At 43.9% G+C, this 23,357-nt stretch overlaps 1 protein-coding gene across 1 annotated transcript in view; it reads right to left on the bottom strand.

The window, feature by feature from the left end:
• Positions 1–1,801: 1,801 nt before the first annotated feature.
• Positions 1,802–23,357, bottom strand: part of LOC308286929 (arf-GAP with GTPase, ANK repeat and PH domain-containing protein 2-like) — a gene marked incomplete at both ends in the record, with an annotated part of 63,089 nt that continues 41,533 nt past the window's right edge. Inside the window, 8 exons of the mRNA XM_080728051.1 lie at positions 1,802–2,149; positions 8,732–9,059; positions 9,980–10,202; positions 14,673–14,763; positions 17,736–17,887; positions 19,134–19,193; positions 19,737–19,865; positions 21,597–21,759. Of these exons, the coding sequence (XP_080584177.1) occupies positions 1,802–2,149; positions 8,732–9,059; positions 9,980–10,202; positions 14,673–14,763; positions 17,736–17,887; positions 19,134–19,193; positions 19,737–19,865; positions 21,597–21,759 (1,494 nt within the window). The remainder of the gene's footprint in view (positions 2,150–8,731; positions 9,060–9,979; positions 10,203–14,672; positions 14,764–17,735; positions 17,888–19,133; positions 19,194–19,736; positions 19,866–21,596; positions 21,760–23,357) is intronic.

Raw genomic sequence — 23,357 nt, 5'->3', positions numbered from 1 at the left:
ACTTAAGAACATTTCCCAAATATTAAATGTTTTAACATTTTGGAAAGAATAGCCAATATAACACACGAGGTGCCCACTCTTCCTGTTACAGTCTCAATAAAGGATGTTTAGAACAATGGAATACAAGCACAGACACAGAGGGACAGGCCAAGACTTCAAGACTGGACGCAAAGAAACAACCATATTGTCCTAGTATAGAAATAGTAAAATTATTGCAGTTCTTCACTTCTAGGCTTCTATGCTCAGAGCTATGATAAAAGCAAAGAATCACATGGTCTGGTCGGTGGTGGTCGGTGGTGGTCGTCTCACGGTTGTCGTGTTCATGACGTCCATTGATTCGCAGTGTTGGCGGCAAAATATCCAATACCCGCTTTTTAGTTTGGAAGCGACTTCCTTCTGAGTCGTAGGTTTAATCCTTAATCCGACGGAGTGGGCGTCGTAGTCCCCGACCGGCCTTGAAGAGCATCCCACTGGTTTCTCCTTTGATATGTCACTATTATATCACTTTACAAGTGACATACTGCATCTGTCAGCGTGCTCCCTATGAACGCAGGGGAGAGTGTTTTGCAGGTCTTTCAGTCCGAGTGTATCAAAAAAGCAACTGGGTTAAGCACCCTTGTTCCGACCAGTTTAAGATTTACCAGGTTAGCATTCACCAGCGTCGGCAGGTTAGCATTTCGCCAGGTTAACATTCACCATCGTTAGTTCTACTGAGGTTAGGGTTAGGGTTAAGGTTAAGTTTAGGTGTATCTCCGTCCCCCCGACTTTGGTCACCTCCGTGCAGCCAATCACAAGCTTCCGCTGCCTTAACCCAGTTGCCTTTTTGATACACTCGGACTGAAAGACCTGCAAAAAACACTCTCCCGTGAACGCAGAGCTACTTGTTCAACAGCAGGTGTAAACATTCACACACAAAGAGGCTTCCTTTGAAAACGTCACACCTCATCAGTACCGGGGTACCGTCTCCATAAGCGGGGTCCATGTGGTTCCATTTGTACGCTCTCTACTCAGAGTTAAATGAACACAGACATTTACAGAGTGGATTGGGGTTCCCAAATGTAACCACGGTTCCATTTGTACCCTCTCAGAGTGACGGTAGCTCTCCACCAAACAGACTACTACAGATTATTACGACAGACTGGCAGTCCAATGAAGACGGGAGATCAGTCGGTTGGAAGGTGTGAAAAAAGGTTGCTGAATGCACCTGTGAGCCGACACAGGCAGATGGCTGCAAAAAAAAAGAAAAAAAAAGAAAATACCCTATGGCTTGATGTCTTTTTCAACAACAAGCCTCCTGCTATGCAACGGTTTGAAAGCCTCAGTCGGCTATCGAAGCTTCCCTACAACTTGTGACCTGATGCGCCCAGATTGATGCCCTGATGCGCAGATTTAACAGTCTACCCACCGCCCATTCAACAGCAGATTTAACAGTGTACCCACCGCCCATTCAACAGCAGATTTAACAGTGTACCTACCGCCCATTCAACAGCAGATTTAACAGTGTACCCACCGCCCATTCAACAGCAGATTTAACAGTGTACCCACCGCCCATTCAACAGCAGATTTAACAGTGTACCCGCCGCCCATTCAACGGCATGTTGTCGGGCAAGAGTCCGACAGCTTTCCAACGCTTACTGCAACCGACGTCGGTGCGGTGGAGAGCTACCTTTCGTCCCAGTCCGTTTGCTTCCAACTCGTACTCTCTCAGAGTCACAAATACGCCCCTTAAAAAGCCATCCTCTGGGACCCCTGGTCCCCATCCCCTCCTCCCGGTAACGGAGCGTTGAGAGGCAGTGCGTCGTTACGACATGGCTCTCCTAGAGCCCACGTGGATCAGCGTGGCGGCTCCGCCGCTCCTATGTGAGGAGGAGGAGGTGGTGTATGGCGTCCTGGCCACATGGGGGAGCCTGGGCGGGGTGAGGCTGGCGGCGGCTACATTGAAGCTGGCCGTGGGGGCCATGTGGTGGTAGGGGGGCACCGGGGGCAGGGGGGGCTCCATGTGGTGGTAGGGGAGCACCGGGGGCAGGGGGGGCTCGTTGGGGCAGCCGTACTGCAGCAGGATGTTCACACACTCCTGGCTGCCGGCGTGGCGCGCCAGGGTGAGGGCCGTCTGCCCGTGGGCGTCACGGTAACGCACGTCACAACCGTACTGTCAGGGAGAGGAGAGGAGAGGAGAGGAGAGGAGAGGAGAGGAGAGGAGAGGAGAGGGTGGAAGGAGAAAAGGGATAGATTAGATCAAGGTTCAGGTTGTTACTTGTTCCCAAGCTTTTCAGTGGGAAATGCAGTATCAGTTGGAACCAGTGTTGATTTCGTCGACTAAAACTATGACGAAAAATGTTGTCGACTGCGTTTGTTTCACTGACGAAAACTAAATAAAAATGAAATAAAAACTAATCTGTGATGACTAAAACTAAGACTAAATATATTGACAATTTCGTCAACAAAATAAAAACTAAAACGTTAGGGAGGGACTAGTGGAGAAGAGAGTCATTTTATGTTTGGTTGCTCTCAGGTGTTGCGTGCTGAAAATAGCAGATCTACAAGCTCACAACGCGTCGCAGCGCAATTTCGTCAACAAAATAAAAACTAAAACGTTAGGGAGGGACTAGTGGAGAAGAGAGTCATTTTATGTTTGGTTGCTCTCAGGTGTTGCGTGCTGAAAATAGATTTAGTCGCCTAAAAACTTATGATATTTAGTCGACTAAAATTAGACTAAAACTAATACTTTTCAGGTGACTAAATTATGACTAAAACTAAATGACATTTTATTCAAAAGACTATGACTAAAACTAAATAAAAAACAACACTGGTTAGAACATGTTTGGATGATCGGTTCTTAAGCGGTGGTGTAGCCAGAAAATAAGGTTTCGGGTAGGCCTGAATATAAATGGGTGGGCACCACAATTCATTCCATAAATAGCTCAATATCATTATAGCAGCCTATATACAAGCGTGACAATTGTTCTGCATTGGTCTGCTCATCATAACATCATTTAACAGCTCTAAAACTCAAAACAATCCAATCTATTCAGTTACAACAAGACAAGTCATTTAGTAAAGTGGGAAGAAATATACTTATAATCAGCTATTCTAGATTTTAAAAAATGTGTACAAAATGATGAGCCATGTTAAAAAGTTGTCAAAATGTCCTATATACCATTTATATGCAAATTGGTGCCACCATTATAGAAACATCTATTTTCACTATAAATCAGCCCATATGTCACCTAAATGAAAAAAAATAAGGTCAAGGATCACAATTAAACTATTCTTAAATTGATACAATTTACCTGTGGCATGCTGGTATGCAAATGAGTGCTGCCATTAAAATATCACATTTCTACCAATTCTTCTGATTCTGGAGCCAGTAATGAGCGATAACTATGGACTGCAATGGGCGATGCTACTGCTCCTACATCTGGCTTTGTATGTCCATATGAGCACGAAACTCCATGTATGGAGATAACTGACATCACAGACAGAAAGGCCCATACAAGGAGATATGCATGTGTGTCGTGATACAGGTGTGATTTTTTTTACCAGCCTGCAAAGCTGGACTACAGATAGTCAGCCGATGACGTCATCCAGTATATATGCCACAATCTCCAGAATTTGTACCATATATGGCTAGTCCACATTATTATTACTTGCACAAGCAGAGCACTCAGGTACTGCGATCTGCTGCGTGTGTTGTATGTCAGTGTCCTCTCTTGTTTAAGACCGTGGCCCATTCAGGGACCAGCATCTCTGGCAACGTCATCATTAACAGGCAATGAGGGACCAGTATTCCTGGTGATGCCAGTGGTGTGAGGAGCACCTCATGACGTCTCTACTTCAATCCCAAAGAGGATTTAGACTAGCAGTTGTACCAGGTAGTCTCAGCATTTAGAACAGCAGTTGTACTACCCATTAGTCATAATGTTTTTTGATTGATTGATTGATTGATTGATTGATTGATTGATTGATTGAGTATTTTATTAGACAAAAAAAAGTACAAGTAGTCAATACAATATAAAAAAATGTAGTACAGTACAAGTACAGCTAAACACCCTGTCTAAAAGGAGCATCCCAAGTCCTTTTTTAAGTCCTCGGTATTCAGTTCATGGACAAAAAAATTAAAAACATTCAAAAATCGTACTTCTCGCCTGTCTAGAAGTGATAACTACCTCTGCCTCCTGAAAGGTGAATATTCAGGGCAGTTATATTTGCCAGTTTGGGATCACTTTTCAAAATATGCCAGTGTTTAAGAAATACATTTTTTATTAGCCCTGCCGCTGGCGTGTACTGTGCTGAGAAACAGAGTGTAGGAGGCTTGGGTTTTTGGATGAGTAAAGTCTGTCTGTGTTAAGAGCTCTATGGTAAGCTGTGTCTACAGTAGGTCTGCTTGGTTATAGCCTTTTTCTGCAAAGCGGTTAGTAAGCTCTGTAGCTTTTGATTTAAAATCCGAAGTGGAGCTAAAGTTGCGTCTGAGGCGCAAATATTGGCCAATGGGGATGTTACGGATGACCTGTTTAGAGTGGTTACTGTTTGCTCTTAGGAGCGTGTTTCTACCATCTTTGCCATCTTTTGGCCATCTTTGCTCCTAAATATTGTAAGGTCTCTTGTGCCAATGACGTCTCTTGACGTTTTTTTTTCAAAAGCACTGGGTGCCAATGACGTCTCATGACGTCTTTTGTGTTTTTTGTATAGAAAGGAAAAAAAATCATTTTTTTTTTTTTTTTTAAGATGTCAAAATGACCTGAGATCAAAGAGATGCTTTTCTCTGTTTGTGTGTTGGCTCCCTCGTTTAGCTGATTGAGAAAATGTGTGTTCATTCTAGTGGATGGACACTTTTTTTGATTCAAACAGCTCTATCTCTGGAACCATTTGTCTGATTGACAACATTCTTTTTGCCACTGAATCACAACAACTGTGTCTGTTTATGTGGGGAAAAAATTATAAAAAAAAAAAACATTTTTTTTCATTGCATAGTAAAGAAAAACATACAAAACCGTGGCACAGCTACCTTGGAGCCATTTTGGCATTTGGCACAGAAAGAGTTAAACTCCAAGGTAAAGGTTAAATACCTAGCCCTCTCCTGTCTCTGTATAAATGCACCACTTTGTTTGCCACCACTCATGACTGATGAAGATGCACCATCGAAACGTTAATCAATTTTTCTATACTGGCACGTTAAAATAAAAGGTTAGAACTGTCTGAGCTGCTCCAGTGTCTCTCTCCTCTGCATACCGGTACATCTGTTCCTGCTCCTGTGATGCACCAGACTGGCCATGTAGGCTGAGGCGCGCTGTAGAACCCCTTTGTTCTCAAGGGTTTGTATTTTATTTTGTATGTATATGCATATATATATATATTTTTTTTTAATCTGTGATGCCAGTGATGAACCCACCTCATGGCACGCTCTGCTTGCGTAGAGGTAGGACATAGATGGCCTACTTGTCAGATGTGAAAATCGGTGTAATTAGGAATGATGTCAATGGTTTGTGTGGTGTGACGTCAGACCAGAGCTCTGGTCAACCTGAATAAGATGTGACACAGTTTTTAAATGTCACATTTAATCTGGGTATGACCAGGGGAAACGTATAACAGACGGAGAACATTGTGAGTGTCAGAGGGGCTGCTATATAGAGACATAGAGGGGAAGAAACAGATTGACAGAGAATATACTAGACTAGTCTTTCCAGCCTGCAAGAGACAAAGAAACGCCTTCCAATTTACAGTTCAAGTAGCAGAAGCGGTGCCATAAACCAATCTTCCAAGACACAGTTGTCCATACGCCTTCATGTCTCGGGTAACCCTCCATGAAGACATGATGAGGAGCCACAACAACCTCTACTGTCAAACGATGAGCAATGGACAGCTGCCCTCATCTTCCTGTCTGACAATCACCAGCTGTGTAACCAGCCAGCAACAAGGAGACACAGGCCAACCGAGATCTTGCGAGGACTTCGACGCATCCAGGAGAAGTAAGGAAACATTGGATGACCTACCCAGGAAAGAAAAACCTCTTATGTGAGAGTTTCATTGAGGTATCCACACAGCACGTCCAGCATGTCCACACCAAAGAAAAACCTTTCCAGTGTAAACATTGTGACAAGGGTTTCAGTTTGTTAGGTAACCTGAAGACACACCAGCGTGTCCACACTGGAGAAAAACCCTTTGTGTGTAAACAGTGTGACAAGGGTTTCAGTGAGTTAGGGGGTCTGATGAAACACCAGCGTATCCACAGTGGAGAGAAACCCTTCGTCTGTAGACAGTGTGACAAGGGTTTCAGTGATTCAGGGTCTCTGAAGACACACCAGCGTGTCCACACTGGAGAAAAACCCTTTGTGTGTAAACAGTGTGACAAGGGTTTCAGTGTGTTAGGGAGTCTGAAGAGACACCAGCTCATCCACAGTGGTGAAAACCCTTTCGTCTGTAAACAGTGTGACAAGAGTTTTGGTCAGTTAGGAACTCTGAAGAAGCACCAGCGTGTCCACAGTGGAGAAAAACCCTTTGTGTGTAAACATTGTGACAAGAGTTTCAGTCAGTCAGGTAACCTGAAGAATCACCAGCTTGTCCATAGCGGAAAAAAGCCCTTTGTGTGTAAACAGTGTGACAAGAGTTTCAGTGAGTTAGGAACTCTGAAGAGGCACCAGCGAGTCCATAGCGGAGAGAAGCCCTTTGTGTGTAAACAGTGTGACAAGAGTTTCAGTGAGTTAGGAACTCTGAAGAGGCACCAGCGAGTCCATAGCGGAGAGAAGCCCTTTGTGTGTAAACAGTGTGATAAGGGTTTCAGTGAGTTAGGAACTCTGAAGAAGCACCAGCGTGTCCACACCACACAAGAGCATCAATCATTTACATATTCTGATGACAAACCATAATCTCCACACTTCGCCAAATGAGTTGCCCACCAGATGGCCCTTTTTTTTGCCTAATGTAAATTGCCAGGTTTTAATGTTATAATAGTTTAGAATTCATTTTTCGTCACTTCACCCTTTTCACCTAGAACCCGGATGTTGTTATGTGAAGCCATTGCCAAGCGATCATTGTCTTGCTATATTTCTGTGAAAAAATTAGGTTCTGGGCGATCCAAATATATATATATTTTGAGATAAAGCAGTTTATTTGCACTATGAATAGATTCTCTATGGAATTTTTTGCTCCGCGATGATGTCATCGTCCAATGGAAATGGATCACAGAGTCTATTTTCACCAGCGGACACCCACAACGGTGCGGTAAGGTTTTATAATACCAGTAAGACTCCCTAAATCGGGAGATAAGCGACCGTCAGGTGATTTTAGGGCAAAATCTGTCCAAAACAATTGTTTTGCATTAATCGGCCTCATGGTGGCGCTAGAAGAGGGCCATGTGAGAAATCAGGGGTGGAAGTAATGGTTTAGCACCCAAGGAGTGTGTGTGCAATGTTTGGCATGGATCGGGGCAACGGTGGCGGAGATATGAGAAGGGCAAAAGTGTGACGTGTGACTGACAGACAGACAGACTGACTGACTGACTGACAGGCGGTGGAGGTTTTGATAGTAACTGCGACCGAAGAAGTTCGGGATAGGCACACTACCGCCCGGTTCTGAAATCCCGAAGAAGTTCGGGAAAAGCACTCAGTCTGTTAAATGATTGTTTATTATAACTCTCTACCCGTGTGAATAACGAGCACTACCACACTGATCAAACAAAGATATCAGCTGCGCTGGTCACAAAAGAGCTGAAACGCTCCCCTCCCCTCAAACTATGCTAGCAGCTAGGCTAGCAGTTTTCATGTGAAGTTCAGGGACATAGTATAAATGTGGCATTAAAAACAAATTCCTTTCTAATATCTTAATTACAACGAAATGAGGTTGTATACAGTTGTATAATCGCAATATTACACAAGAGCGTGTGGTTTAAGTGATTATTGTAACTTCTGCGCTGCCTACGGGCCTGCGGCAACACATGCGGTACAATAATCATGTTAAAGGAGTAGTTCACCCCCAAAATGACTTTTTTTCTATTGATTACTCATGCCATGGAGACTAGAGTTCAATAATAATTTTAGTTTTTTGTCGCATTCCTAAGACAAAAATGTGATAACAATAAATGTACCCCCATTCGTTCCGGATGGGGACCCGTTTCGAAACGGGTCTCCATCCGGAATCAATGGGGGTAAATTTACTCTTTACTTAGGAATGTGACAAAAACCAAAAAATATTATTGAACTCTACTCTCCATGGCATGAGTAATCAATAGAAAAAAAGACATGTTGGGGGTGAACTACTCCTTTAACCCACACCCTCTCTTGTAATATTGCTTAAATAGCTGGCACTCACACTACCCATATAAGGAGCTGTCTCATAAGTTTATAAAACATTACCCATATAAGGATCTGTGTCATAAGGTTTAAACAACCTACCCATATAAGGATCTGTGTCATAAGGTTAAACAACATACCCATATAAGGAGTTGTGTCATAAGGTTAAACAACATACCCATATAAGGATCTGTGTCATAAGGTTAAACAACATACCCATATAAGGAGTTGTGTCATAAGGTTAAACAACATACCCATATAAGGATCTGTGTCATAAGGTTAAACAACATACCCATATAAGGATCTGTGTCATAAGGTTTAATCAACATACCCATATAAGGAGCTGTGTCATAAGGTTAAACAACATACCCATATAAGGAGCTGTGTCATAAGGTTAAACAACCTACCCATATAAGGAGCTGTGTCATAAGGTTTAATCAACATACCCATATTAGGAGTTGTGTCATGACCACGTCAGCCTGCTGACAGGCGGCGTGAAGGGGGCAGGCCGGCAGCCTGTAGGCCAGGGGATGATGTGAGGATAGTGCCCCCGCCAGGCCAGCGCCGGTAGGCGCAGCGTTGATGTCCTCCTTGGTGCAGTGAGCCAGCAGCAGCAGCAGCCTGGGCAGGTTGTGCTCCATCACCGCCAGCAGGAGGCGCCCCGACAGAGAGATGCTGTCGTCTCCGGGGGAGGAGGCGGGGCCGGGAGGAGGCAGAGGCGCCACAAAAAGCCTCAGCTCGTACTTGGCCCGGATCCACGACTCACGCTCCTCTCTGAAGTAGACAACAAAAGAACAACAACAACGGGAGGAATCAAAAATCAATGGGAAGACCTTTTAAATACCTCAAAAGAAAAAGACCATTACTGCAGCAAACAACAAACTATATTATTGAAAATAGCCGATCTACAAGCTCACAATGGGAACACTGTATGATGTTAAACATACACTAGAACTGGACCCCACCCCGCACACATACTTTTGTTTTGTCATAATGCTGGAGGTGTATTGAATATAACAAAAATATGTTTTTGAATTTCTTTTCTTTTAGAAATTTTTTCTGAACATTTTTTAAATGTTTTTTATTTCAAAAAGCTGTGTCCGAAATCTGCCCTATTCCCTAATATAGTGCACTATATAGGGGTTCTGCCATTCTTAAGTGTCCGAATGTATAGTGAGCATATATAGTGGACTGAAATATCCCACAATGCATTCCACCCCCGGTCCACCTGACCACACCGTGAACTCACCTCCGGACTGGCCCGTGCATAATATGACTGTGTATCCTCATTGGCTCATTGGAAGGGTCTAAAGCGGATACAGAAGTGGGGTGTGTGTGCATGTGTGTAGCCTATGTGTGTGGAAAGTACCGGATACATAAGGTGGACGGGCTTTAGACTGCACTAAGCTTTCAGAGCAGCTACATGCAGTGCGGCCAGCAGAGCAGAAGCTCTCAATGTTATTACCATAATAAAACAAAATGTACAGTAACTAAACACAAATATCACTTTATTTGGATTGCAATACTTTAAAATGTTTTTTCTTTTTCTTTTTTTTCCCCTTTTTTTTTACAAAATGTTTTTTTTTCTTTTTTTCGGGGGGGCCCCCCTCCCCCGAGGCCCCCGGGCACGTGCCCACCCTTGCCCAATGGTAAGTCCGGCCCTGCCCCTGACACAGATTGTATGTGTTGTTTACCTCGTGGCATGGGGCAGAGGTTTGAGGTGGCCCAGTGTGCGGCCCTCCCAGATACAGTTGACGGTGTGGTTTCCGATGGCGCTGAGCACCTGCAGCATCTCCCGGGGCAGGTCGTCCAGGTCCAGGGAGCGCACGCGGGACAGGTGGGTCCCCAGGTTCCTGTGGATGCCAGAGCACTCGATGCAGATCAGAGCCCCCAGGTTCAGGCTGGCCCAGGTGGGATCTGGTGGGGAGGGAGGGAGAGAAAGAGGCGGAGCATCATATACAAGTCCTACGGTTAAGACCAGGAACTCATCCGCGTCGCTTTAGTCAAGGACTTCAAGTACCTCATGGCTCATATGGGTCAACACAACAGAGGAAGATCTTAAAGTGAGGAAGTCACTAGCATGGAGGGCCCTGAATGGCATGGCCAGTGCATGGAACTCCAACCTCCCACGTCTAATAAAACTTGGCTTCTTCTATGCAACGGTAGAGTCTGTTCTCCTATATGGCAGTGAATGTTGGACCCTGCCGCCCTGAAGCCAACTCTGCAGAAGTCTCTAGAGGGGTGCTACACCAGAGTGTTACGTGTGGTGCTAACATCAGCAAGAGTACACGTTACCAACAAGAATCTGTATGCTGGAATACCAAGGGTGAGCGATAAAATAGCAGCCAGGAGAATGAGACTAGCAGGACAATGCCAAAGACAACAGGAGCTGCCAGCCAGCAAACTGGTGCCGTGGGAACCAACAAACAGGCACCGGTCATGAGGACATCCCACACTAACATTATGTGGATTTACTCAAGAAAGACGCAGGAGTGCAAAGCACCAACAAGCTTGCTGGATGTATGGAGACCTGGGATGGCTGGAAGCGACAATAGTTAAAGCACAAAATAACGCGTAATAATGCGTTCCCAGTTTAAATGGGTTAAACCCGATTTATACCTCAACCCCTCCTTGTACCCAGGGCCCAGAATTGGTGCCACACCCCTGGCGACAACATGCAAAATATATTTTCAGCAGATGTCAACCAAAGATAAAGAAGTCATGAGTTCTAATGTTTGAACTATTTTGAATGAAACCACTGGCTTTCATCTTCTCCCAACTGGCAGCTCTGGCTCCCTTTTGCTACATTTTAAATGGTCACTTCAGACATCATCAAATTAACAGATTGCGAAATACATTTTAAAGAAAAAAGGATATGGCAGGCTTGTTGAAAGATGCATAGGGTTCTAAAAATAATTTCTCTGTCCTATCAAGACTCTCTCCAGATGTATGGGGAATAATACAAGATATAAGATATACAAGATCTACAAGCTCACAACTTGTACATCTGCAACTGTGTAATCATTTTTGAAAAATCTTGAAATCATTTAGCAATTTCTTTTATCACAAAATCTTCTCTTCTAGGGGTCCCAACCCATGTCACAAAACATTTCCAGATGGGGGTCCGTGATCAAATACATATAGATTTGGGGTTCTTTGCCACAAAAAAGTTTGAGAACCTCTGGTTTAGAAGCTATTTACAGAATCGGTTTCAGGGTCTTAATGGGTTAAGTCTAAGACACAACGTCTGTGGCGTGAAAGAGGAAGAGAACAGTTAGACCAAGGAATCCGCTCACTAGGAGGAGGAGTGGGCGTCTTTCTTTGGCAGCCTCCCCAGATTGCCAAGAGTCAAACTTAACCACTTGAACCCTATTATAGACTTCATTGACCGGAAACTCCCAGGGGCCAATAATATGCCGCCTTCTTTCTTCCCTCTGCACCAAGTAATCCTCCCCACAAAACAGCCGATCTACAAGCTCATGGTGTCATCTTTAGCACGCCCCATGTACTCACTCGATCGTGTCTGAGTTTGAATATTAGAGTGGCGCAATATAATCTTCGGTAGAATGCACTGGAGCCAGTGGAAGACTGTGGAGCAGCATGGGAGCAGCTCATGAATAAACACTATTTCTGAACAATTGAGACCTTTATAACATACTCAGCTCAGGAAAATAAAAGGCATGTCACAATTTTTTTCTGCTGTGTTGATTTTCGATGTGTGCACTGTGTCTTTGTCGCAGTATCTAAAGAGCACAATGTATGTTTCTAAACGTGCCAAGTATTGCAAGACTATCCACCGTTTCCGGTCTGGGAACCAAATATCGCGATACTTCAGAGACAGAAATGATTATTATTTACTGTTATTATTATTTAATTATGCACTGGGCACATCGAAAAGCAAGCGATTGGAAAAATACCTGTAATATATTTTCTTTTATATTCCTGAACAGATTATATGACAAAGGTCTCAATCGTTCATAAATAGTGTTTCTTCCAGGTTTGTTCATGAGCTGATCTAGCCGGCTCCATTCACTGTCACGCATTTCATTGCACTTCCGGTGCGAGTTCTGGCACCCATGGTGAGCGTCATGGCGCATACCCTGTTGTCACGTGATATCCCTACCTCCTATTTACCTTGGCCTCTTTCAGGATATGAACAGGAAGCCGGGGGCGGGGCCAGGAATAAGGTGAATAGAATATGTTACAGAGAGAGAGTTATTTCACTCAGAGAACAAAGGTTGTTGGGTTACATTAACAAAGGTTAATGTAACCCAACAATCTACAGTATATGCAGTATATAATACTGTATATAGATTGCATTTGACTTCTGGCGCCCGTGCCGTCATGGGGTGGCTCTCCCTTGCCCTCCACGAGCACCGAAGTGGTCGAAGCTGATTCAGTTCCACCTCCTGTGAACGTGCGTTGTCCTGGGCTCTCTCCAGCTGTGCTTGCACGTGCTGCAGCTGTGCTTTGTTTGGCCTTGGTCAGCTGCTCCGCCAGGCTCTTCCTTTGGTTCTTCTCCGACGCCAGCTGCTTGAGGTGCTGGGCCTTCTCCTGCTCAGAGCGCCTCTGGTGTTCCTTGATCTTTTCCGTCAGGCGGTTCAACTCCCCTTCCATCTCCTTACCCTTCGCTCCTCTGCTCGGTTTCAACATTTTCTTGTAGTGTTTGCATTGAAGCTTCTCGTTTGTCAGCTCATCGGTGACCGTCTTCAGTGTGGCCTGTTCCTCACGCAGCTGCTTCTGAAGCACATGCAGCTGCTTGTGAAGCTGTGCATTCTCTTGGTTCTGCTGCTCGATGAGGGCCTGGAGCTCCCATTCGTTCTTCTTGCTGTTGATCATGATCTCAACAATATCTTTTAGCTCTGGCAAGCTGCATTGCGGCGGCAGCTGAGAGCTTAAGTCGTGGTTTTGCAGAAATCCAAATGAAGCCTCCATTATTCTTGACCGAAACTGATATGAAGGTTAGTCTCATGGTAAATAATAATGGAGGTTTCTCCCATAACACATGCTTAATGAACGCTAGTTCACGGTACCTGGTTCCTTCTACATGTCTTCGTAATCACATACATCACATACTTGCAACACCTTATATAGACACTGGTCAACACAAACCTGTTGTCAGAGTACCCAGTGCGTTACTTTGAGGCTTGCGACGCCGGCACCATGACGTCATGTTGATGACATCACCACTCTTCAGGTTGAAAGAGAGTATGAGATGTTGTTTCTGGGCGTCCTAATTTACCACAGATTCTGCCGGAAATCCTGTACAAAATACATATTTGTGCTCTGTTCTCTAGGAAAACATAAGCCAGACATAATATGTAATAAAATACATGATCCTGTCTTTTTTCTGGAATTCAGCACCGCACCGCTCCAATGCAACTTCTCATCATTGTTCTCTCTCGTCTTTTTTTTTTTTACGTTCTTATTATTCATCCGCTGTGTCCCGGCTCTTGACCTTTTGAAGACCATTTGATTGGTGGTCTTACTTGCTGATGGAACGGTTGGATGACCTCTAGTGAGGCGTGGAGGTCATGGTGAAAGCTCAACCGTAACTCATTGAAGTGGAGGTCGAAGGTCACTGCTTTGCGTCGATTTGACCACCGTGTCAGAGATGAATGTCTGGCTTTTACAGCTGCCACCACGTGATGATAGATGTATTGTGTTAAATGTGTATTCAGTGATAATGAAAGTGGCCGGGGGTCATCTTGTCCCTTACTGGCCTTACAGCGTGGAAATGTTTAGTTTTTTATAGATTTTTTACACCATTATAATGTTCTCGTTTCGATCATTAGACCCAATCACTGAATATCGGTAGGCCTACGTCTCCAGCTTCAGGATATGTATGATACTGATTTACTACGAGACTGTGGCATTTTATGAGTTCAGTAGTTTACAATCTAGGGCTAGGCATTTAGCAGACGTTCTTAATTCAGAGCGACTGTGGTTCTCAAAACTTTTATTTTCACCATCATAACTAAACATCATAACATAACTACGACCATACTCTACCCTGATTGGTCGAGGACTGGCTGGCCACCTCTGAAAACCGAATCTAGCTATGCTCATAACACGGGCCATGGTGGAAGTCCTTATATGGTCAGCACACATTCTAGTGAGGAGAATGAATGGAAAATGTACCAATTATATTTGTATTTGAATGAAATACAATCACGGAATATACCTTTAAGTGAGTGAAGCAGGCTGGCAGGTGCAATCTGTACATTTTGCTCACACTTTCCAAGCTATTACCTCCGACAATGGATAGATTTAAAGTCGCCACATATCATTTCACTCAATTGGATTCCATTAGAGTTCATCGTGTCCTTCCAAAACATAAATGTAATTAGGAGACATTTAAACGAGAGTAAAGAATGTGTTACTCACTGGGAGCTTCACAGTCCACACAGAAGTTGTTCCCCTTGGCGTTCCGGATAGCCTGCAGAGCCACCGCCTCGGTCTGGCTGTTCTTGCACGCCTGCAAAACACACCACCCCCATCAGGTGAGAGTTCATACAGGGCCAGCCGGTGCAGTGAGTTCAGCACCTCAGACAACACTACTGCCTAGGGCAGGGGTCTTCAACAGGGGGTCCGGGACCCCTAGGGGGTCCTCAGAGTTAGTACAGGGGGTCCTCCAAATGTTTGTGTGATAGAAACTTTTTTTCTCCTTTTTTAACCACTTGAACCCTAATGTCCATATTCTGAGAACTTTAGCCACAAATAGCAGATCTACAAGCTCACAACGCCTCGCAGCGCAAGGCGTTGTGAGCTTGTAGATTGGCTATTTTCGGCAAAGAGCTTTGGTGTTGAGGGTAAAAAGAGCAGACTAACTACAGCGTGAAAGGTCAAGTTTATTAAGTATTGACCGTTCAAGTGGTTAAATATCTGAAAACACAAATTGACATGAATCCAGAATACCCTGATCATTGTGCTGTCAAACGATGAAACTACTGTATATGGAATCTCTGAAAATGTTGTGGGGGTCCCTGCTTCATCTCTCCCTCAACTAAGGGGTCCTTGGCCTGAAAACGTTGAAGATCCCTGGCCTATAGGGTGTCATCAAAGTATGTCTGAATTTAATTTATTTTAATTTGCGTTCGCCATGAATTGGCTGATGAAACTGTTTGACTCTTAAGCACAGGACTCTTTTTTTCCCTTTCTTCTCTTGGTCCGATTGAAGATTGATTGAAGACTTTATTAGAAGGTTCAATAGGAAAAGGTACAGTTTCATGGCAGTACAGTTCACTGGTACAGGATCAAATAAAAGGAGATCCTAGTAAGCTTTTGGGCTTATTTACACAGGAACCCGAGCTCTACATCCGTGGACTGTAGAGTAGACCGTTGACACCAGGGTCTCCCTGGGGGAACCTCAAACTACCCTCAAGGAGGTCACAGTTGGTGTCCATGCACCGCACCGATGCATCCCAGACAGGCTGCAGTCTGGGAGGGCTGTGTGTGTGTGTGTGTGTGTGTGTGTGTGTGTGTGTGTGTGTGTGTGTGTGTGTGTGTGTGTGTGTGCGTGCGTGCGCGTGCGTGCGTGCGTGCGTGCGTGCGTGCGTGCGTGCGTGCGTGCGTGCGTGCGAGCGGCAACCGCCATGGCAAAGAAACAACACATTTGTAACAAGAGCATACAGTAATATAGAGGATATGCGTATGCATAAAGTGAACGGCAAATCGAGTGGCAAAGTGATTGCACTAGGACTTTTCTGTTTGGATTTATGGGATGTCAAGGCCAGAGAGTAGTGTCTTGCCACTCAGTAGGCATTCACGTCCATACCCTCTATCGGGTTGGGTTGTGCAGGTGAGATTGAAATTCTCCCGTTTATACAGGATAGGCATGTCCTTGTGTGAGGACAGACATGTTCTTGTCACTCAGAATAGCTGAGGCATTCCGGAGCAAGAGACAGAGGTATGGCTGGGAGAACTGAATGCTAAAATAGACAAACGTTACTCCCCACTTACTGTCACACGTGCATAAATTATTATTATTATAAACCGATTCTTCTAATAAATGACGATAACCTTTTAATAATGGATTGCTTCTGTCAAGGTCTTGTGAGGACAGCTTTCACCGTTGCCCTGGCAACACGTTCCACTGGCTACACACAGACACTGTAGGAAGATGTTTTTCTTTCTTTCTTTCTGTGAGAGTATTTTCTAAAGGGTTCTTGTCTTGACTTTGTGCCATTGGATTGTGAGAGCTCTAAAGGTGAAGAAACCTCTTATCTCTATTAACGGGTACACATTGCTGTGTATCATTATTTTATGCTTTAACAATTGAAAAATAGCAGATATACAAGCTCACAGCGCGGCACCGAGTGCCGCGCTGCGAGCTTGTAGATCTGCTATTTTTTTAAACGTGAAAATTAGAATTTTGACCCGATTCTACAAGTGTCTTTTGAATCCTTCTAAGGTTTTTTGAAAAAACCTATGTTTCTATGTCAGCAATCTGACCAGCCATCGTCAAAGAAAAGGTCCTTTTCACTTAACTGGAGCTCAGTTAGTCTGTTCTTGAGAGACTACTATGTCAACTTTTTAATGTGAAGGACCCCCAAAATTATATGTATTTGGCCACGGACCCCCATCTAAAAATATTTAGTTCCAGGGACCACCCAGAAGCAAAATTTGAAATACAAAACGTTCGCTTTGAAAATACATATATTCAAAGATTTGCACACATTTTCACGACTTTTTCAAAAATAGCAGATCTACAAGCTCGCAGCGCGGCACTCTGTGCCGTGCTGTGAGCTTGTATATCTGCTATTTTTCACTGGTTAAAGCATTCAATAATTCTAGGCCTAAATGGGTTAACACTTTCTATGCTTTATATATAATTTAGACACCTTCTGCCAGGGTTTTTCCATTGATTGTACCTTATTTTGAAGACCCACGGAAGCCACGATCGTGTCCATGTTGTGGAAATTCACTATGTTGTAATATCGATCAACTTGTTTTCTTTCAAATGTAAAAGAAAAAAATTACCGAATTGTCCGTCGCTTATATACGGGCCGGTGAAAAAAAGCGCTGCGACGATCGACTCGACCTGGAGATAGATTCCGAGATAAAGCCATTTTACTGCCGAGCAATGCATAGAAGCCAACGGAGGATATTCACTTCCCGATAACATCATCTCCCAAAGGATCATGGGAGAATGAGTGATTGAGTTTTCTTTCACCCACGGGTCCCAATGACCCCACTAAGTAAGTAAGTAAGTAAGTAGGTTAGAGAGGCTTGTTGTCAGTATCAGCCAGAGTGTGGGAGTCTGTCATCAGTCATCACACTGTTGGCAGTGCGCTCACTGTGCTGCTAGACCCCCAGGGTCTGGCTGAGGTCGAACGCAACGCCTGGCCGCCTACCATCAGCTACCACTACTTACAGCAGTGGTTCTCAATCTTTTCAGGCTGTGAGTGTGTGTGCGTGCGTGCGTGCGTTGTTAGTGTTGTTTCTTGCCTTGTTCTTGCTGCTCTCACACAGCTGCAGGCTGGCCAGGATCTCGCTCTCGATGGCCTGGACCCAGGAGTCTCTCTCCTCCACGCTGAGCGCCTCAAAGTGCCACGTCTGACCCGTGCTGGACACCACCAAGAAGTCAAAGTTCTCCTCGTCTGGACAGAGGAGACAGTTTATCACCACCAGAAAGTCAAAGTTCTCCTCATCTGGACAGAGGAGACAGTTTATCACCACCAGAAAGTCAAAGTTCTCCTCATCTGGACAGAGGAGACACTTTATCACAGGTTTTACATCAACAGGTGAATAAGAAGCAAACAGACCAAGGCTCAGTCAGCGTGTTTTTGTCTGTGTTCCTTGTTAGAGTGAATATAATTATGAATTAATAAGTAATTAAAGTCAGGTAGTGGTGGTGGATCTCCAAGCAGCATTATTATTACTTGACCACTCTGTTTCATACTTTGTTTGTGCAATGGTGCTGTTGTTGGTGAAAATAGCAGACCCACAAGCTCAAAAGCTTGCAGATTGGCTATTTTAGCCAATTTGTGATAGATATATTTATTTGACAATTTGTGACAACTTTTGACAATTGTCGTTTAAATTGAAACTGCAAGAAATGCAAGAAACTGTTGCACTGCTGGGCACCAGAATGAAAAGGAGTGAAACTGTTAACTGTAACCGAACACGATGCAAAGTTGTTGCTGGAAACAAACACATGCATGTGGGATAACATAAATGAAGATGCATGGATGGGATGGAGGTGTCATTCACTGCATGAAGATAAATATGGTTTACCATTAGGTCTATATGGACATGTTGCAGCAATACTGTACCTCATTATGTAAACAGTAGCATAACATAACAGTGGCATAAACAGTACACATGGAATAAAACAAAATAAAATCTCAACACTGAAACATTTTGTCAGGGCAAGTCCTAATCTCAGATTTTATGAGACAGCGTGAAAGCAGACGTTTCCTAAGCGAAGTAAAATTATCGTTCTAAACATTATGTTCTTGCTTTTACACATACAGTACACAAAGTTTGAGCACCACTGACATACTGTAGAAACATATGTTTTTCAAAAACCTTAGAAGGATTTATAAGACATTTTTAGAATCAGATAAAAATACAAGCTCGCTGTGAGCTTGTAGATCTGCTATTTTTTATACTTAAAGCATAAAATAATGGTTAAAGTAATAATGCGTGATAATGTGTTCCAGGTCTTTTTAATCCATGAGTATGATGGAATGCTGCTGCGCCCACAACCACAGGTAAGCACATTAACAGCAAGACAAACAAGCAGGCAGCCATACATTGATGGTTTGCACATCATGGGTTTTTAGTGGGTTTAGCTTGAATGACGTCGGCTGACAGCTCAGCGTTACCTCGTTTGTTTATTACCTGTCTTGTTTACGTTTCTTAAGCTACCCAAGCTTTTTAGCGTCCACATTTTGCGCTTGGCTACGGGGGTTCAAGAGCAAACGGACCGTAAAAGGTTGAGCAGGGAGAAAGAGAGCGAGAGAGGCAGAGACAGAGAGAGAGGTTTTATACCAAGTGAATGCAAAACATTGAAATACTGCTGTCAACTGTTTCAAAAGTTTATACCAAGCTAACCTCTCATATGTGGATGTCCAGTATAACTATATCTGACAATAAACATGGCTCAAGTTCTCCTCAGAATATGGATGCTCGGGTTCAAGTGGTTAATGTAATCTGCGCCCTTCTAGTTGAATATAGATTAGACTGGACTGAGTACCATCAATCGTTGCATCTAAATGTAACGCCCTGGATTGGAAACCTTTCACCTCCCGTGAAAGTCCAACATCTTAAGCCATTGATCCAAAGGGATATCCCTATAGACCGAGGGAGATACTAGAGCTTTGAGGCCATCAGGCTGAGGCAGTGAGTCACTCTGCTACATAAATACAGTCATGACTGAACTGAACTGTACCATCAATGGTTGCATCTAAATACAGTCATGGATCAGACTGAACTGAACTGTACCATCAATGGTGGTGTCTCCCTTTTGGTTGAAACTCTTCTTTCTTCTGTGCTTCTTCCTGTATGTGGTCGGAGAGACAGATCCCGCGTCCTTAGTGGACGAGGAGCTGGACACGCCCTCAAAGGCGGAGTCTGGTGACACATGGACAAACAAATTAAAATCTGTATCTTAATACAGTATGTTCTACAAGGGATTTGTACACAAGTTCAACATTTCTATTCTTCCAAGAGGCAATCCCAGCCTGTCAATTAGGCTATATAAACATACTCTACTATAAATATTGGTTAAAATAACCGTTATTCATTCAAATAAGAACAAATACACTTGTACAGCACTTGGAGCGTTGCTACTGATTATAGAAGGACATCGCGCTGCTGCACACCTTTGTCAGCCCAACGCATTTAGAGCTGGAACGCATTACACATTATTACTTTAACCATTATTTATCAAAATATAGCAGAGATATACAAGCTCTGAGCTTGTAGATCTGCTATTTTTGAAAAATCGTGGAAAAAGTCTGATTTTTTTTTTTGATACAATTCTATAAATGTCTTGTAAATCCTTCGAAGGTTTTGGAAAAAATTATGTTTCTATGTCGGTGGACCGGGGCATGCATGCGGATCGTGCACGATGGACACGCCCACTGACGTCAAAAGGTAAGAAAATCGTGTCAGGAAACCCTCAAAGTCGCTGGCAGCAATAAAAAACTCAATAACCAAAAACAATGCATAGCCATTTTTTTTCAGCACTTTCCAGGACCCTTGATCGATTCCAAAACTTTTCCAGTACTGGAAAAATATATTTCTAATTTCAAAATATTTCCAGGAATTTCATCACCATGGGAACTCTGTACATTATGTTTGCTTTAAAAAAGATATATTCAAATATTTGCACACATTTTCATGATTTCTCAAAAATAGCAGATCTACAGCACACGGCGCCACGCCACGTGAGCTTGTATATCTGCTATTTTTTTATAGTTAAAGCAAAAAATAATGGTTAAAGTGGTTAAAATCTAGAGTGACATGGATGCAGGTCTAAATTGGTTAAGAAACCAGTCCTGGGTTTCATCCACTTGCAGTAAGTAGTCTACTGGCAAGTGGAAACTCCCAGGGACTGGACTGTAGACGATTGCATGAATATGCTAATCAGTATCTGAAGAGTCATAGAGACAAGCGTGAACATTTAATTAAATCCATTATACTCAGAGACCTCTATTAACACTCAGACAATATTAATCAGATATAGCACAGTGTTGCTTTCACGTTGGAAAATGTCTGTTACCTATTATGCACCTATACTGTAATACAGAAATACAATTTTATATTTACTCATTTACAAAATTCTCCGGTCCCAAACCCATGTTATCCCCATTTCCACCCTACAGAACATAAACTCGCACGCGGGGGAGGTGAGGGAGATGGTGGTGGCTGGTTTGCGGGTGGGTGGGTTGATTTTGAGATATAGTTGAGTGTCGTCAGCATAGCAGTGGAGGAAGACAGGGCTGTATTAGCCATGAGGCCGGTGGGGCCGGGGCCAGGGGCCCTTAGTTCTCAGGGGACCTTGGGAGGAACTGGGCCGCGCAGTCATCGACAATTTACTAAAATTAAATGTATAAGTTAATCAAATATCAAATGTGTGAGCCCCTCCTCTGTAGTGTAGGTGCTTTCTTGACCCACACATGATCATCATGTAAAATCTTCATGGGTTAGGCATCCCATGTGTTAAGAAAACATATCATGCCATCATTAGTGTTGGATGTCAAAGACAGACAGTGTGGTGGGTTGTGGGTAGTGTAGTGTTTTAGTGTTGGATGTCAAAGGCAGACAGTGTGGTGGGTTGTGGGTAGTGTAGTGTTTGACCTGGGCTGGTTCCTTCCGCTCCGTGGGAGTCTTTGACCAGGCCGTTGAGGCCTGCGGGATGGGGGCCGCACGCTGCCACCGCCCGAGGGGGACGTTTCCCCGGAACCTTGACCGTCACTCTCAGCAGGTCCATCTCCTTCCCAGGGGCGTCCTGCATGTAGTCCTGTAGGCCCAGGGCAAAGGTTAAAGGGATAGTTCACCCCCAAAATGACTTGTTTTCTATGGATTCCTCACCCCATGGAGACTTGAATTCATGGATATGTTGTGTGTGGATTGTTTTTGTCGCATTCCTAAGCCAATAATTTGAGGAGGCTCTTTGTGTCTCCATAGGGAACAAAGCAGACTCTTTGTGTCTCCATAGGGGACAAAGCAGACTCTTTGTGTCTCCATAGGGGACAAAGCAGACTCTTTGTGTCTCCATAGGGAACAAAGCTCTCTTTGTGTCTCCATAGGGAACAAAGCAGGCCATTTGTGTCTCCATAGGGAACAAAGCAGGCTCTTTGTGTCTCCATAGGCAACAAAGCAGTCTCTTTGTGTCTCCATAGGGAACAAAGCAGGCTCTTTGTGTCTCCATAGGGAACAAAGCCGACCTTTTGTTTCTCCATAGGGAACAAAGCAGGCTCTTTGTGTCTCCATAGGGAACAAAGCAGACCCCTTGTGTCTCCATAGGGAACAAAGCAGGCTCTTTGTGTCTCCATAGGGAACAAAGCAGACTCTTTGTGTCTCCATAGGGAACAAAGCAGACCCTTTGTGTCTCCATAGGGAACAAAGTAGACCCTTTGTATCTCCATAGGGAACAAAGCAGGCTCTTTGTGTCTCCATAGGGAACAAAGCAGGCTCTTTGTGTCTCCATAGTGAACAAAGCAGGCTCTTTGTGTCTCCATAGGGAACCACTGCTGGTCACCAAAGTATTGGCTCAGGAATGCGACAAACCCAAAACAAATCATGTTTTGGGGTGAACTGTCCATAAGTTAACAATCATTATAACCAACATGTAGTCCTGTACGTCAACGTCATGTCACAACCAATATAACCATGTAGTCCTGTAGGTCAAGGTCAAGTTAACAACCATTATAACCATGTAGTCCTGTACGTCAACGTCAAGTCACAACCATTATAACCATGTAGTCCTGTAGGTCAAGGTCAAGTTAACAACCAATATAACCATGTAGTCCTGTAGGTCAAGGTCAAGTTAACAACCATTATAACCAAACAGGGCTGGACTGGGACATAAATTCGTCCCTGGCATCTCGGCCCAAATCGGCCAACCACAACCGGCACTAACCAAACATTGAAGATCTAAAAGCCTGTGATTGGGCTACTAGGCCGGTATTCGGATGATAGACAAGCCGGTGGGCCAATCATGTGATGTCTCTCTCTGCTCTGTGGGCCGGTGCTACTGAAGGATTGGCCCTCTCCACTTAGTGGTGGCCCAGCCCAAACCTTACCGTAACTATCCAAAAAAAGGGGCGAAAATTATTTGGCACATTAATGGTTGGCCCACTTGCCCTGTATGCCATATACCCAGTCCACCCCTGCAACCAACATGTAGTCCCGTAGCCAAGGTCAAGACCATATAACCAACCACCAGTCATCATCAGCCATGTCCACCATCCTTAACCAATTTCATCCAGATTTTCAGAAATCTCTAAATTTTCAAAATAGCTGTCATACAAGCTCACGTGTGTGTTTGCAATTATCAAAAATATTACCAAAAATAGGGTTTAAGTGGCACAATACTGCTGTAATACTACTACTGTT

Source organism: Nannobrachium achirus (genome assembly GCF_963921795.1).
Source record: "Nannobrachium achirus genome assembly, chromosome: 6".
Taxonomy (NCBI): Eukaryota; Metazoa; Chordata; class Actinopteri; order Myctophiformes; family Myctophidae; genus Nannobrachium; species Nannobrachium achirus.
Note: the sequence above shows the minus strand (reverse complement) of the source record. Positions and strands in the feature narration are given on the sequence as shown.